Source organism: Drosophila biarmipes, chromosome 2L, assembly GCF_025231255.1.
Source record: "Drosophila biarmipes strain raj3 chromosome 2L, RU_DBia_V1.1, whole genome shotgun sequence".
NCBI classification, from domain to species: domain Eukaryota; kingdom Metazoa; phylum Arthropoda; class Insecta; order Diptera; family Drosophilidae; genus Drosophila; species Drosophila biarmipes.
In genome coordinates this window covers 2,313,840-2,328,700 of record NC_066612.1, presented here as the reverse complement: position 1 = coordinate 2,328,700, position 14,861 = coordinate 2,313,840, and the positions used below count along the sequence as shown (strand labels likewise).

General features: G+C 43.0%; 2 protein-coding genes across 2 annotated transcripts; one reads left to right on the top strand and one right to left on the bottom strand.

Annotated features, from left to right (window-relative positions):
- The first annotated feature begins 5 nt into the window (after positions 1 to 5).
- Positions 6 to 4,904, top strand: LOC108028927 (alpha-2-macroglobulin). The gene is made up of 6 exons (XM_017100946.3): positions 6 to 201; positions 360 to 1,061; positions 1,122 to 1,548; positions 1,610 to 1,938; positions 1,999 to 4,558; positions 4,630 to 4,904. Exons 1-6 carry the CDS (start codon positions 167 to 169, stop codon positions 4,861 to 4,863), a joined length of 4,287 nt encoding a protein of 1,428 aa, XP_016956435.1. The 5' UTR covers positions 6 to 166; the 3' UTR covers positions 4,864 to 4,904.
- A 235-nt stretch (positions 4,905 to 5,139) lies between these two features.
- On the bottom strand, positions 5,140 to 6,035 carry LOC108028981 (dynactin subunit 5). Its single transcript, XM_017101021.3, has 3 exons — positions 5,877 to 6,035; positions 5,496 to 5,795; positions 5,140 to 5,434 (listed from the first exon to the last, which is right to left on the bottom strand). Exons 1-3 carry the CDS (start codon positions 5,922 to 5,924, stop codon positions 5,213 to 5,215), a joined length of 570 nt encoding a protein of 189 aa, XP_016956510.1. The 5' UTR covers positions 5,925 to 6,035; the 3' UTR covers positions 5,140 to 5,212.
- Positions 6,036 to 14,861: the final 8,826 nt, after the last annotated feature.

Here is a 14,861-nt window from a genome sequence, read left to right as displayed (position 1 = left end):
ACTGCCAGTACCAAAAAATGAATTGTTTATCTGTTCTTACGATTGCGTCTGACTCATTTTTGGCACCGATGCAATGAGAGACCCGTAGAATGAACCTGACCACCGCCAGCTGAAGTCACGTTGGAATAAGACATTCCTACAATTTGACTTCCCCTGCAGATTCATCATGGTGCCATTTAATACACTGCCGAAGACTAGGGGGTAAGACAATTTTCAATATTTTATATGATCGGAAGTATCAAGTAGTAGTGAAATAGTTAATTACTTGAAAATAGGTAATATAAGATTTGACGAGATTAAATATACACTTTACAAATATTTTAACCAGTACGAAAAGTAATAATAATGTATTTCCCTAGTCCCAAGTACACCGTTGTGGGTTCAGGCGCCATCCACTCCCATCGAGATTACAACGTGGCCGTGGCTGTTCATCACATCTCGGAGCCAGTTGCCTTGAAAGTGGGCATCCTAGGGCCCTCATTCGAGGAATTCCAGACCGTTGAGTTGGCCAGTTGCGCTGAGTTCCGGCAGATCACCTTTAAGCTGCCGCCCCTGGAGCAGGGTGACTATAGTCTGGTCGCCGAGGGTGTCAAGGGGCTGGAGTTCAAGGACTCCATGAAGTTGTCATGGATGTATTTCAAGCCGTTCATCCGAATCCAGACCGACAAGGGCACGTACAAGCCCGGCGATACGATCAACTACCGAGTGATATTTCTCAACGAGGACTTGCTGCCGGAAACAGCGGTGGACGAAGTGGTGATCTGGTTCGAGGACTCCAAAGGGAGTCGCATCAAGGAGGAGAAGCACATCAAGACCGCCAGTGGAGTTTTCACTGGGAAATTGGAGCTCTCCGAGCTTGCCACACAGGGAACTTGGTCCTTGCTGGTTCAGAATGGCGAGCAGCAGTCAGGCGAAGATTGGTTCTGCTATAATAGCCGTGGGTGCGATAAGAGCACGTTCAAGGTGGAAAAGTACGTCCTGCCAAAGTACTCGGTTAAATTGGAGGCCACGAAGCAAGTTTCCGCGAAAGATGGAGAGCTAAACGTTTACGTGAAGGCCAGGTAAGTAAGCCCCTGAGCTAGCTTTTACCAGGTGGTTCTAATACGAGGTTAACCCCACAGCTATACCTATGGACAGCCTGTAAGCGGCACTGTTTTGGTAAATGTAAACCTGCTAGAACCCCGAATCATTGTGACATCGGATGGCACGAGGGTGCGCGAGTACTTCCCGCAGGGAGACTCGGTTATTGGCACCGCCGACATGGTCCGGGGCACGGCCAAGCTCACCATGGATCTGAGGCAGCTTGCCAGGGCTGTGACGGACGGGAAAAAAACGTATTATGGCCGGGTTACGGCCACCGTCAAGGAGGAGTTCACCGGCGTGAGGATCAGCGAATCGTGTGATATCCAACTGTATGCCTATCGTTATAAGATGTCCACCCTCGACCATCCCAGTTTCCGGTTCGAGCCCGACAAGGAACACGAAGTAGCCTGCACGATTACGTTCTTGGATGGCACTCCGGTTACGGACACCAAGTCGGTGGTGAAGGTGTGATGACTATCCTTCAAGGACTCCCTTGGCTTACTAACACCCCCTTTTTAATCTGAAGGCAACGTATACCGAGGGAATTCGAAATAAGCGCAGCCATCGGATGCGGTATTCTGAGTCAGAACTTCCCAAGATTGAGGGGAAAACGTTGACCTTCGAGAGCCATTTGAACGAGTTGGGAGTGGCGGTTTTCAAGGTGACTCTTCCCAGTTTGCCCGACGTCGCCCGGTTTAGAAGTTACTATAGAATGGCGCTGGAGTTCGACGGCGAGACGTGCGTGCTCTACGATACTTACACCCCTAGGGAATCCCAGATTGAACCTTCCAGGTCATTAAGAAGGGAGAAGGAGTGGTTCGAGGCTAAAGTGCAGTTGTCCAAGGACTCTACGGTGTAAGTAACTATCCGTATAAAAAGAGTATTCAAAAGAGTAGGTCCTCGCTTGTCTTGCAGGCTAAAAATGAATCGGGAGTATCAAGTAACCCTCGACTCCAGTCGTCCTCTGAATTACTTTGTGTACAACATCTTCGGACGCGAAAACGTCCTGGAAACGAAGCGAGTCGAGCTGGTCGAGCCCCAGAACACCGTCAACATCACCCTGAAGCCAACTTTTCTTACTGCTCCGCACGGTTGTCTGTTCTTCTACTACGTGGACGAGACTGGAGAATTCCACTATGCGGAGGTGACATTCTCCGTGGAGATGGAGCTGCAGAACAGGATCGAAATCGAGGCTCCCGAGGAGGTGAAGCCAGGTAGCGAAGTTGAGCTGGTGATAAAGACGCCGCCAAAGTCCTTTGTCGGCCTGCTGGCCGTCGATCAGAGTGTGCTCCTGCTGGGCAGCAACAACGACTGGGACAAGCGCTCCTGGGACTGGCGGACTCCCACTTTCCGGCGGATACTAAACATCGGCTTACCCCGAGTGTCCAGTGACGTGGTGACGATGACCAATGCCTATTTCTACAATGGCCCCTTTCCTTGCCACATGCGAAGGTGTACGTTTTTAGAACTCAGTGGCGAGGAGGACATGATGATCATGTCAGCAGAGGCACTTGATGGTCCGGTAGCCTTACCCCCTCCTGTGCGAAGGAACTTTCGTGAGACCTGGATTTTCGACGACATTGATAGCACGGAGGAGGCGGTCTTCAAGTGGGTGAAGACCATACCCGAGACGATCACCAACTGGGTGCTCACCGGCTTTTCGCTGCATCCCGTGAAGGGATTGGGTGTCACCGATGAGCAGGTGAGGATCAGGACATTCCAGCCATTCTTCGTCTCCGTTCGCCTGCCCTTCTCCGTGAAACACGGAGAGGTGCTCAGCGTGCCAGTCCTGGTCTTTAACTATTTGTCGAAGAATCTGGACGTTGAACTGACCCTGTACAATGAGGACGACGAGTACGACTTTGTGGATGCCTCGGATGAGGTTATTGGCGACCAAAAGCGTTCGCTGAGAATCCAGGTGGGCTCGGACGCAGCAAGGGGCGCCTCATTCCTGATCCGACCCAAGGTCATTGGCAATATTCTACTGAAATTCAAGGCCATCTCACCGCTGGCTGGTGATACTGTGCACAAAACGCTCAAGGTGATTCCCGAGGGAATCACCCAGTACTGGAACAGGGCCTTCTTCGTCAGTCTCAAAGAGGCGGGTGAATACAAGAACACTTTCGACTTGAAAGTTCCCGATGAAGTGGTTCCCGGTTCGGAGCGCGTGGAGTTCGGACTGGTGGGTGGTCTCCTAGGTCCTGTGGAGAAGAACCTGGACAACCTTCTGCGATTGCCCATCGGCTGCGGGGAGCAGACCATGTCGAATCTGGTGCCCAACTATCTGGTCTGGGATTACCTGAAGAGCATCAAGAAACTGACGCCTGCTTTGGACACTCGCATCAAGAGGAACCTATCAATTGGCTGTCAGAATATGTTGCGCTATCGCCACGACAACGGCAGCTTCAGCTCCTTCGGACACCAGGTGTGGAGAACCGGGGATTCGGAACGCGTGGGATCCACCTGGCTAACAGCTTATGTGCTGCGTACATTCAGCAAGATCAAGCATATCGTTGATGTGGACGAGAAGCTTCTGACCCGGGGCTACGAGTTCCTCCTCAGCCGCCAGGCGGAAAATGGAAGCTTTCGGGATGAGGGAGAAATCTTCTATGGCTCCCAGCGATCTCCTCTGACCATCACCGCAAGTTGCCTCTTGGCTCTGCTGGAGGAAGAGAGACCCGACCAGGCGGCCATCGACAAAGCTGTGTCCTTCCTCAGTTCAAATACGGCGGAATCCGTAGTGCTGCTGCCCCGGTTCATAGCTATCTATGCTCTGCAAAGGGCCAAGGCTCCAGGAGCCGGCAAACTGGTGGCCAGCCTAGAATCTCTGGCACAAAACGAGATGGACCGCACTTGGTGGACCGCCTCCAGTTTGGGTGGGAGCCATGATGTGGAGATCACCTCTTACGCCCTGCTTTCTCTCCTGGAATCAGAGCAGGAGACGGCCGACACTGCTTTGAGTACAGTACGCTGGCTGGTGGCCCAGCGTAACAGTTTGGGAGGATTTGCGTCCAGCCAGGTCACAGTGGTGGGTCTTACCGCCCTGACTAAGTTCGCCAAAAAGATGGGCTATCAGGCAGCCAATTGGGAGGTGACCGTTTCCAATAGGGGCAAGCGCGAAAAGACCCAGAGACTATCTATGTCGGGGGAGAATGGGCTGGTGCTCCAAACTGTTGAGTTCCCGCTGGGCACCAATTCCTTGGAGTTCGAGGCCAAGGGCTCAGGCGCTGCCCTCGTCCAGATTAGCTGTCAGTATAATGTGGTGGAGAAGGAGCCGAAGCCAAGTTTCAAGGTTGAGACCACCGTCTTGCCAAAGACTTTGAAGGACAAACTCGAGTTGAGCGTTTGCGTGGACTACGTGGAGGAGGACCACGCCAACGAGTCGAACATGGCCATACTGGAGGTTTCCCTGCCCTCCGGGTACACTGCCTATGAGGAAAGCTTCAAGGAAATCCGAGAGGTCGAGCGTGTGCGGGTAAGTTGTGGGACTAACTAAACGTATTTCACTTCTAAGTATAAGTAACATTTGTATTACTCTCTTTGCAGTTGGTGGAGACCAAGGATGGCGACTCCGTGGTGGTTGTCTACTTCGAGAATCTGTCGAGGGACGACAGCAAATCCATTCCTATCGAGGCCCACAGGACGCATTCGGTGGCCGACCAGAAACCATCCTCGGTGGTTGTATACGATTACTATGAACCGAGCAGAAGGGCCACCGAATTCTACTCCATCAACTCGAAGATTAGCGATATTTGCGAATCAGATGAGAAAGAGTGCTGAAGTACTCAAAGCTACGAGAATCAAAAGCTCTTTGTGTGTTACTTAAATAAAATATTGTAATAAAAATCTACATTAAAGTGTAGTAGGAAACAGAAAAGCATCAAACAAAAGTGTAAGATTTGAGAATCTGGATTTCCAGTGATATTGTGAGAAATGTGAGAAGGCAGTTATTCATTTTATCTGATTAAACCAACTATAAATATGTATAAAAACTAATTTGCCGCTTGGACGAATGTTAAACAACATCCTAAGGGGGTTCCCACATAGGAATATGCATTTGAGAGGGGGGTAATGTAATTATTACTCATATCTATAATATCTATGCCATCAAAAGTAGTACCTATAGTTTTCAGCTGGCCGGTGCTGGAGCTCGCACGAAGTGCTCATAGAATGACTTTGTGTAGTTGATCATCTCGTCCTGCATGGCGGCGGGCACGAAGTACGGGTTCCCCTGGCCGCCCTCGATGGTTCCCTTGGCCGTGTACCGCATGTAGCTGGACACCGTAGTCTCCGGTGGCAGGACAGCTCCATCCTCGATCACACAGCAGTCTTTGAGAACACAGCGGCGACCCTGAAATGAGATGAAGTCAAAGCATGAGCATAAATAAGATCAGTTTTGACGTGTGGCTTACAATAATGGCATTCTTGCCGATGTAAACACAGGACCCGATGGTGGCCGCCGAGACGACGGCTCCCTCGCCCACGAAAACATGGTCTCCGATGTGCATGGGGAAGAAGGCGATGCCCTTGCTGAACTGCTTATAGGGCGGCCGGATGACGGAGTCCCTGCCGATCACGCAGAACCTTCCCGTGCGGACGTTGGCCAGATCGCCACGGATGATGGCGCCGCTCTGGACGATCACCTTGCCGTTGAGCACGATGTTCTGGGAGCCGCAGAGCACCGTGTGCCGACTGACTTTGTTGCCGGAGGCCTGTAAACAAAAGTTTTGGTCACGATGAGGTCATCTCGGGGAAACTTTGAGTCCCCATGAGGAGAAACTGGGATTACTTGCCGTCTCCACGTATTCGTCCTTACTGTAGTAGGTGTCCGCAATTTCCATGGCTTAACTGCAGTTTTATCAGCAATTTTACTAAAATATACGAATATTTTCAATTTGCAAAATATTTGCCAGCTGTTTAGTATGGCCAAAAGTGCACAGCATCAAAATGCCAAAAAACACCTATTGTGCGGCTAGCCTAGACATCAACCATGTAAAGGCAGCCGCACAGCCCGACAAATTTAAAATGTTTTATTTTTACTGTTCAGTGATATTGCATTTTCAGAGCAGAGAACTGCATTCTTCATTACAACTCACTAATTATTAATTAGACGCACGCGAGGTCTTCAAATTACAAGCTGCCTTGGCGGGTGCATGGAAAACGCAGGTGTTTAACCCACAATGACCCTGAACTTTTCGCCATATAACCGTGTATATACAAAGTAAATGCAGCAATCACGATGCAGATTAGACAGCTGCTCTTCACAGATAATTGAGCTCACAGCTGGCGGCCAGAAACGCAGCCAAACTCAACCGCCTCCCATCGGCGCAGCGACCTTCCGCAATAAATATATAATAATAATATTAACTTCCCGCTGTCCAACGCTCCAGCGATGTTCCAATTAATGCTCTTTAATAATCGCCAGGCCCAGCCCCATGGACTGCGATAACCTTCACAAGGCACGCTCGAATGCCCCTCGAGGCGGGAACTCCGGCTAATCATAGTAGGTATTTTGATTTTTTTATGTTTGCCTTATTGTAATACTTTTTTCTTCGTTTGGCTCTCCGCCTTTTGTAGAAATCCGCCCGCCCATTCATATGGTAATCCATTATGTTTGTCCGTTTGGTATTGCATTATGCTCTCAGAATGTAAATTATTAAATACACTAAAAAATAATTTAAGAGATGTTCTAAAATGTTTAAAAGTTTCTTTCCTTTTAATAGCATTCTTTCTATTTATTTTAATATTTTTTAAAAGCAGTTTCACATCATTCATTGAATTAAGGAAAATTCCCTCTTCATGGTTGCCCTGAAAATCCAACAGATTGATGCTCTTTAATTTAATTTTCACTCTTAAATTCCTTCCTAGCTTGAGCTATCTGAACTTTGCCATTAATGCTTTTCTATACCAATTATTGCACACAATTGTGCCAGTCTTCTGGGCGCTTTGAAGAATCCGCCAAAAGCAGAGAACAGAAATCGTTCGACCTTCGAGCGTGAAAAACCGCTTCGAAATCTATTAATCTGTTTGCTGTTTGCACTTTTGAACCTAAGGTTAATAAACTTGAACTTGAATAATGTTTGGAGATTAATTGAGTTGTGCACACAAACAACTCTCGATTATGCTGATCAAACAAATGGTTCCAATTTGTTTCATTTCGGTTCTTTAAATTGTGTCTATTGTTGAGTTAGTCTTTCAGCAGGGGGAAGTGGCGAAGAATCGGTTATTAATTAAGTTGCTTATGAGTTTTTAAATCAACGTAATTTTAGGGTTTTAGGTATTAAAAATAGCTACATTTTATATATATTATTTCAGGATAGTCTTTGGAATTTTAAATACAATAAAGTCCTCCTCCGTGGAGACAATTTTAAGGTTTTAGGTATTATGAAAAAGGTTCATTTTTTATATATTATTTCAAGATGGTTTTTGGAATTTTAAATACAATATAGTCTGCCCCTAAACTCCACATTCCTTGAAAAAGCTCTTAACTTTTTGGTTGCTACAATTACATTATCAACAATACCCATTAATCAACAGTCAGTCATTAAGAACCGAAAAAGAATCAAGGTATTCCTCGTAACCTCTAGATTTGTTCATATTATTTTCAAGTCTTGTAACTTTCTCTCCCATCAATTAGAAGTCCAAGGCCCCGGGGGTCTTGACTCCGTAGAACGTGTAGTCAAGTGTTTGCCTTACACTAGTCCAACACAACGCTCGATGAAACCCTTCTGCCACAATTCGACCTTGACGGTCCACGGAGGAGGGCCGCGAGCTATGTAAATATTTACAATAGCCAACTCATCCGCGACCTTGATAATTGGCTGTTGTTGTGCGAGTGGCCGCTGTTGTTGCTGGAAATTCATTGTTATTAAATGCCCAGCTAATCAAGATCAAGAAACACGCACTCCAAACATCCGTCCGCCCCGAAACAATCGCTCACGATCGGATTGATCTTGAGGTTTTTGCTGCCTTACAATTTTTTAATTGCTTTCCGCGAGAGAAAACCGGCGGCACTGGATCACATAATTCGCATAATTAATAAATGGAAATTAAGCTGAGACTAAAACAATGCCAGTGCTATCCAGTTCGAGTGCGAGTCGAAGTCATGTCATGTTTAATTGAATAATTGCAAATAGTCTACATACACAACTGCGCTGGGGCCAAGAACGGCTGAGTTATAGTAATGCAACAATGAAGGCGAAACGACAAACGAAATTAATTGCAATTAGCGAAAAATTGAGAAAATGCATTTGCTGGACTTGTGGCGCCCAAGGTGAGGTGGAGTGAAAGAGGGCGACGGAGATCGTTGCATAATATTTTCACTTTTTGCATGGAGGTCCCCAAGTCGACTGGAAAAGCACAAAAAATAAACTCAGCAGTCGTCGGCGGCAAGTGAAACAAGTTTTTTGTTCAAGTCTTTTGTTTCAATCGATAAAGTGTACCTGCAACTGCAATTCGTAGATAAATGCCCATGCTTGTGAGTGCAGCTACACAAGTGTGCGCCGATGCTCGGATTGACAGAACAAAGGTGGCTATCAGGTACTCGGAATGTGGTCATTATGCGAGCAATTCAAGGACCTTTGCCGAGTGCAAGTCGTTGCCCATAAATGGCCGCCCAAGTTGGATGATTGGTATAACTCTATTCAAATTATTTAAGTTAAAATAAATAAATCTTTTTGTTTCCATTTTCTTGAACTTGTTTGCTTGTAAATAAATATATTTGTATTTAAATATATTTGAAAATTATAAAAACAATTGATAACAACATAAACATAAAACAAATGTAAAAAATGCGTTTGGAATTTTTCAAATTTTATTTTATCATTAGCTTAAATTGGGATAAATGGGATATACACTTAAAAATATTGTAAATTATATTGGTTGTTCCCCACAATTGTTTTCAATTTAATATAATTTAAATATGTTTTATTAAATTAATAACGTTAAAATTGTATCTATTTTTAGTTCTTAAGCACTTTCCGAAATTGTTTCTAAGTGTTTTATCACAATGTTTACAATGTATCTACACTTTCTAGTGGCTTTACGAACTTATAAGTTCCTTACATTTTTATTTCTAATGGTTAAGGTACATAAATGAGTTTAATTTAAACTTTTTATTTCCGAGAACGCCTAGGTAATGTGACATAATGAAATTTCCTATAATCGTGTGACATGAAAACTGTCCGTTGGACATTAGAACTACTAAGCATATTAGGTATGTGCTCAAAATTCTGCCTCTCCCTGGGCCGGACACTTTTCGGCTTCGACTAATTACAGTCATTACTGTACTTGTGGCGACCAAATGGCTTCCTCATGTCAAGATCCCAGCGCGAGACGAGTGGCCGCGATTAGCCGCGGAGCTGGGGAGCTCGGTTCAAAAGCCGAGTTCAAGAACCAACTAGCGATTGTCTGACAATGACAGTAGCTGAGTGGCTGCGAGTGGGGGAGGGGTTTTCTTTTGTCGAGTTGCCAATGCTTGAGCTGTGAATGCGCTTTTGATGTGGCGCATATTTATAATACAAATTATGTGTTTTCTTCGCCCACCCACAGCCCCCTTTCGATGTGCTCGGATGGGCGTGGCACGCTGCAGCTTGTTTCTGCGCCCCAAAGCGGCCTCAGATTGGCCAAGTTGTGCTAATTAAAACATTAACTCCGGCCCGAGGCTGAGTTCGCATTAAGCAACGATTGCCTGTCTCTGATTGTTGCTGTCTCTGTATTTTTCTTTGCCAAAATCGATCAAAATCAAATCTCAAGTGGCCCCCGTTGGGTACACGAAAAAGCAAAACCAGTAGAGAGTAAACTGTCAGAGAGCAACGCACGACAACGGCAGCAACAACACTGCTGACAACAGCGGCTACAGTGCGGCACATAGTCGTAAATCACACTGCTGAGCCAATGACACCTGACCTATGCGCACACAATGAATCACATTCTAATGGGCTTTCGTGGGGCACTACAACTAAATAGCTTCTTGACCATTGTAATAATAACAAAAAGATATATTATTAGGGTAATTAAAATAGTTGTAGCGGGGGCTCTTCAAAGGCATAGTATAAATTTTTAGTAACCGAAATTAGGAATGATAAATAAAACCAAATATTAATGATGTACATAATTAATTAATGCCATTAAAATAACTCTAGCCTTTAAAAAATGGAGAATGTTATATATCTAAAATCAAATTATAAGTTATTCTAAATGTTGTATACCTTCATGACATTATAAAATATTACTTATTTATGGAATATTTCTAGTTTATAGAATATTAAATAAAACCGAATATTACTAAAACCAAAATGTAAGCATCTGTTGTAATTATATCGATAAAATATTTAGAAAAGCAATTAAAAACCTTTTTTAACTGATTCTCTTGTTTTGTAATATCCACAACTGAAATAAAATATCTACTAATATTAGAAAATTTTAAAATAACTTAGAAATATCCCTGTGGAAATATTCCCTGCTGTATTTCTCGCAAGCTTGTTTGTTTTTCGCTCATGCACATTGTTCCAATTTTGATTGCTCTATTGGGCCCTGCTTTTTCTTTTTTTGCATGCGGGCGCTAATAGTTTTGAACCTGACGAGAGACCTAAAATATAAGCCAAAATCAATTTTCAACTTTGTGTGCCATGGGCAAGGCTAACCTCGAGACACGAGCCACGACTCCGAAGCGGTCTCGTATTGGATCAGGCTGGATTTTGGGCACTAAACACACATAATTTGATTCAATTGGGGCTCTGTTGTGACTCGGCCTGTTTCCACTTCCTTGTGCCTTTCAGCGGTTTTGATAAAATATGATAGCCGATCGGTATCGCTCTATAAGCCCTCCAGAAGAGCAGGTGATTAAGTCTCTTGTGTCTGTCAGTTGACTGAACTTTAAAGGTTTGCCAGCGGTCTCTCGAAGACTCAGTGTCGAATTCGCAGGTTTCTTTCTGGGTGGCCCCTGTTCGGTGGCTGATTGACAATGATTGACAATAAAACTCCAGTTTGTCAATATATTTCCATACAGGCGGGTATGTGGCGTTTCCAATGGATCTTTATACCGGCTGGCTTATTATTAAACCCACAGCCAAGGCTTCCGCGCGAAGTGTGCCTCGGAAGTTGTTAGTGGGTGGAAGTAATTAAATTCGATTTTAAGCATTCGATAACAATGAGTGTGGCGGTCAATGGGTGCTATGTAATTATTTTATTGAGGTTCTGTGAACTAGTAGCAAGTGTAGCGCACCGAGGTCAGTGGATATGGGAAAATCGAATCGATAAAGGAATCTAATGATTTTACTACTCTCTGATTTGAAACGAAGTTTTTAAAAATATTAAAATTAATCAGGTAAAGATATTTTTTAAGAAAAGTTGTGTTTAAAATGCTTGAGTATTTCAGAAATTCAATCATATTTAAATGTAAATATAAAGGGTGTTAAGCTTAAAAAAACAATAATAACAAGATGATTAAGTGAACAATGTGTTAAAAAGGGAAGAGTTAAAAATTTAAAAACATGTTTTTTATTATGATAATAACATAATTTAATATCTTTTAATCCAATACCATGATTAAAATAGACTCAGGCCATAAGAAACCCGATAATAATTAGCCCCTCTGTTTTTAAATACATAAAAATCTCTTGCTCGGCTCCTCCATCAAGGTCCGAGAAGTGCCCCTTTCCATCAACTGCCACGATTAGCCTCCAGAACCACCCAAGTTGTGTGTGCCGCCTGTCACACCATCAACGCGCTCGTCAAACAACAAAGTACAAGCCACCGAAAAAAATTATATTAAAAATTAATTAAACAAAAAGCCGAGACTAATGTGAAAAACAATATAAAACACATTTGGCGCGTGCACTTGACCTTCCCGGTTGCGAGTGGTCGGACCAAAAATAAAAGGCAAAAAACCAAAAATCCAAAATCCAAAAACCAAAAAAAGGGGAATTCGGGGGCTGAAAGGCGGTATGCAGGCCGCGTAATTCGTTAGCCACTGTTTCTGCTGGAATTTCTGATGTTGAACTTCACGAATTTAATTTGTGCGTAACGTATGTATCTTTTTTGTCGCTCTCGCTTGTTTATAGTTTGTCGGGCTGAAATCAAGGCGAGTGAATCGGCTGAATTGAGTTTCGGAGACTGGCCGGCTTACATGGCGTATGCGCAACGCGATTAATTTATTACTGCGAGTGCGTTTGTGAGTGTAATTGACATTCAAGTTGATTACTTCCTTATTTGGTTTTAGCTCATTTTCAGTGACGCATAGTCTGCTTTACATGGGAAAACCTTTGGGAGCATGAAAGCGGAGGGGAGTTTGGGGTTTTCACAAAGCTTTTTTGCAGCATAAAGTAAATAATTTAAATATCAGAAAATGTAGTGATACTTTAAAATTACAGAAAATAAAAAATAAAATATTCTATGTTATGTTTAAAAAATATACCGTTCAAATACCAAGTCGCCAAAATTTTCGACAATATTTATTTCACTGTATTTAGTGTATTTCAATCAAGTTTTTCATAATCTCGGCTTACCCACAGGTCCCATAAATCTTGGGAATAATTAACCAAAGCGATCCGCTCATTTGCCATCGCATTCATTGGGTCTTCCATTATAATCACACTTCAATTACCATTCCATCGGCAGACAAACAATCGCACTTAGTGCACTCTCATCGCCCTGAACAGCGGAATCCAGCGACCTTGAACTTGGGGCGATTGCAAAGTACGAGAGCATCAGCAACCCGCTTTATATTCATTTTAAGCATGGGTGCAGTATAATTTTCCATTACACTGCCCTTTCCCTTTTCGGGGCTTACGAACCGCCGGCGTTTCTGCCGCTGAAAGCTGGCAGTTGAGTTATGAATGCTTTTAGCGCAGGCTTCGCAGAAACTGAGTCGAGTTCCGAAAACATTCATATAAAGTACGACTGGCCTGCATTCCTGATGTGGGACACGTACTTCATTCGTAGTTTTTTTTGCTGGGCGATTCTTTGGCCCAGGGACCAACGACCGTCCTCGATCTAGGCGTTCTAACTTCAACTTGATATACATCCGTATCTTTCGGTTTTGCTCTCCCAAACGGTAGCTGCTTTTGCGTAGCTCAGCAGCTCCCTTCTTTTGCCAAGTGATTAATTTTAATTTTGCCTCGCTTTTATTGCTGTTTAATTTTTATAAACCGCCTGCGAACAAGAATTTTCGCCGTTCGCAAAAGGGCATTTCGATGCCCGAGCAGCTGCAGTCGTTGACCGTTTTGGTCTGACCTTGCTTGGCGAATTTTCGTTAATTTAATTTGTGGTCAGTGGTCGGCTAACCACTGGTCCGGGATGCTGTGGGGCATGTTTTCAGATTTTCTGGTTTTATCGCCCACCAAGGTGAGGGGTTTGCATATAAATGGCGCTAGAACAAAAGACTTTGGCGACGAACTTGAGCTGAGTAAGCATGCGACCGAATTTATTGTGAGAGCAGTTGAAAGAGGTGGTTTATGGTAGCCGTGAATCATTGGGAGGCAAAGCGGAAGTTTATTAGATATTTAGTGGTTTTAAAGAAATATTTTATAAGTTAAGAAAATGTTTATTTCCTTAAGGTATACAAATCTTTGAATATTTTATGAGTATTTTATGCTATAATCTTCCTCTTAAAGTATTACTGAATTCTTATGAATTCTCCTAACGAATAAAAATAATAAAACGTTACACATCTTTTAAAAATTGATGTGCAATTTTATTAAAGAGATTTGATAGAGTCTTGATTATGCTATAACGTTCCTTTTATTACTGAACCAGCAACCAATATTTGTTCTTCTGTGCTTGTGTGTTTTATGGCTAATTTGACACATCATAAAAATGCAGCTGAGAAGAGAAGTGGTTTCGGTGTTGACCAGCCAAATTTGCAACTGTCAAGATCCCCGAGACGGGATCGCCGCCGGAGTGGATTGACTGGACATAAACAGAGATCACGGAGGCTAACTTGGTGCTTTGGCCTGGCGTCGGTGCGTGGCACGGTAGTCGCTAGTAAAAATTCAATTAGCAAATTAAATATTAATTACCAGCCGGGTCTCGATGCTAATTCGATTAGCAGTATCAGCAGCTGCTCAGCTGCAAATAGCTTAAAAAGTTAGTATAGGTGTGGGGGCTTGCTAGGTGGAATGTTGCGGATTGTGGATTTTTATTTTTATTTCGAAGCCAAAAGTTATTTAATTTTAGCACCTAATATTTGTTTACAGAAATACTTAAAAGCTTCTTGCGTAATCCGGCAAATGGGATATAAAATTATCCCACTAAAGGTATGGCTAAAAATATGTGTTTTTCTTCTTTTAAATGCTTACGTTTTGGCTTAAAAAAGAAATACATGAAAGTAAAATTAAATAAAATAAATTATTTAATTAAACGTATAACAAATTAAACCATTTTGTTTTGATATACATTTATAAGACAGCTGAAAAATATATACATTTTTATAAAGAATCATTGAGGATGATTTTAAATGTATAAATATGTATTTTAACTGTTCTTAAATTGTAAGAGACAAATTCTGTATTATATAGGTTTATGAAAATGAATTTAGATACATTTAAGTATACAAAATGTGTATTTTCACCTGTTTTAAAATACCTTTGAAGTAAGAATATCGATTTTCAAATTGTTTGAAGTACAAAATAAATAGTAATTAAATTTGGGAAATATTCAACACTTAAGAAAGAAAAAGGTTTTTCTAAGCTCTTTCTAAATCAAGTAAATCTTAAAATATCTACAATACCTCGTTTTTTAACATATTGCGAACACTAATATTATGTCGCCCGCAGCTG

Excerpts from the sequence above, each read along its gene's own strand:
- LOC108028927 (XM_017100946.3), top strand. The coding sequence starts at position 167 with ATGGTGCCATTTAATACACTGCCGAAGACTAGGGG. Across the intron at positions 202-359 it reads ACACTGCCGAAGACTAGGGG|TCCCAAGTACACCGTTGTGG; the intron begins GTAAGACAATTT and ends GTATTTCCCTAG. Across the intron at positions 1,062-1,121 it reads AACGTTTACGTGAAGGCCAG|CTATACCTATGGACAGCCTG; the intron begins GTAAGTAAGCCC and ends TTAACCCCACAG.
- LOC108028981 (XM_017101021.3), bottom strand. The coding sequence starts at position 5,924 with ATGGAAATTGCGGACACCTACTACAGTAAGGACGAATACGTGGAGACG. Across the intron at positions 5,796-5,876 it reads AGGACGAATACGTGGAGACG|GCCTCCGGCAACAAAGTCAG; the intron begins GCAAGTAATCCC and ends TTTTGTTTACAG. Across the intron at positions 5,435-5,495 it reads TCGGCAAGAATGCCATTATT|GGTCGCCGCTGTGTTCTCAA; the intron begins GTAAGCCACACG and ends ATCTCATTTCAG.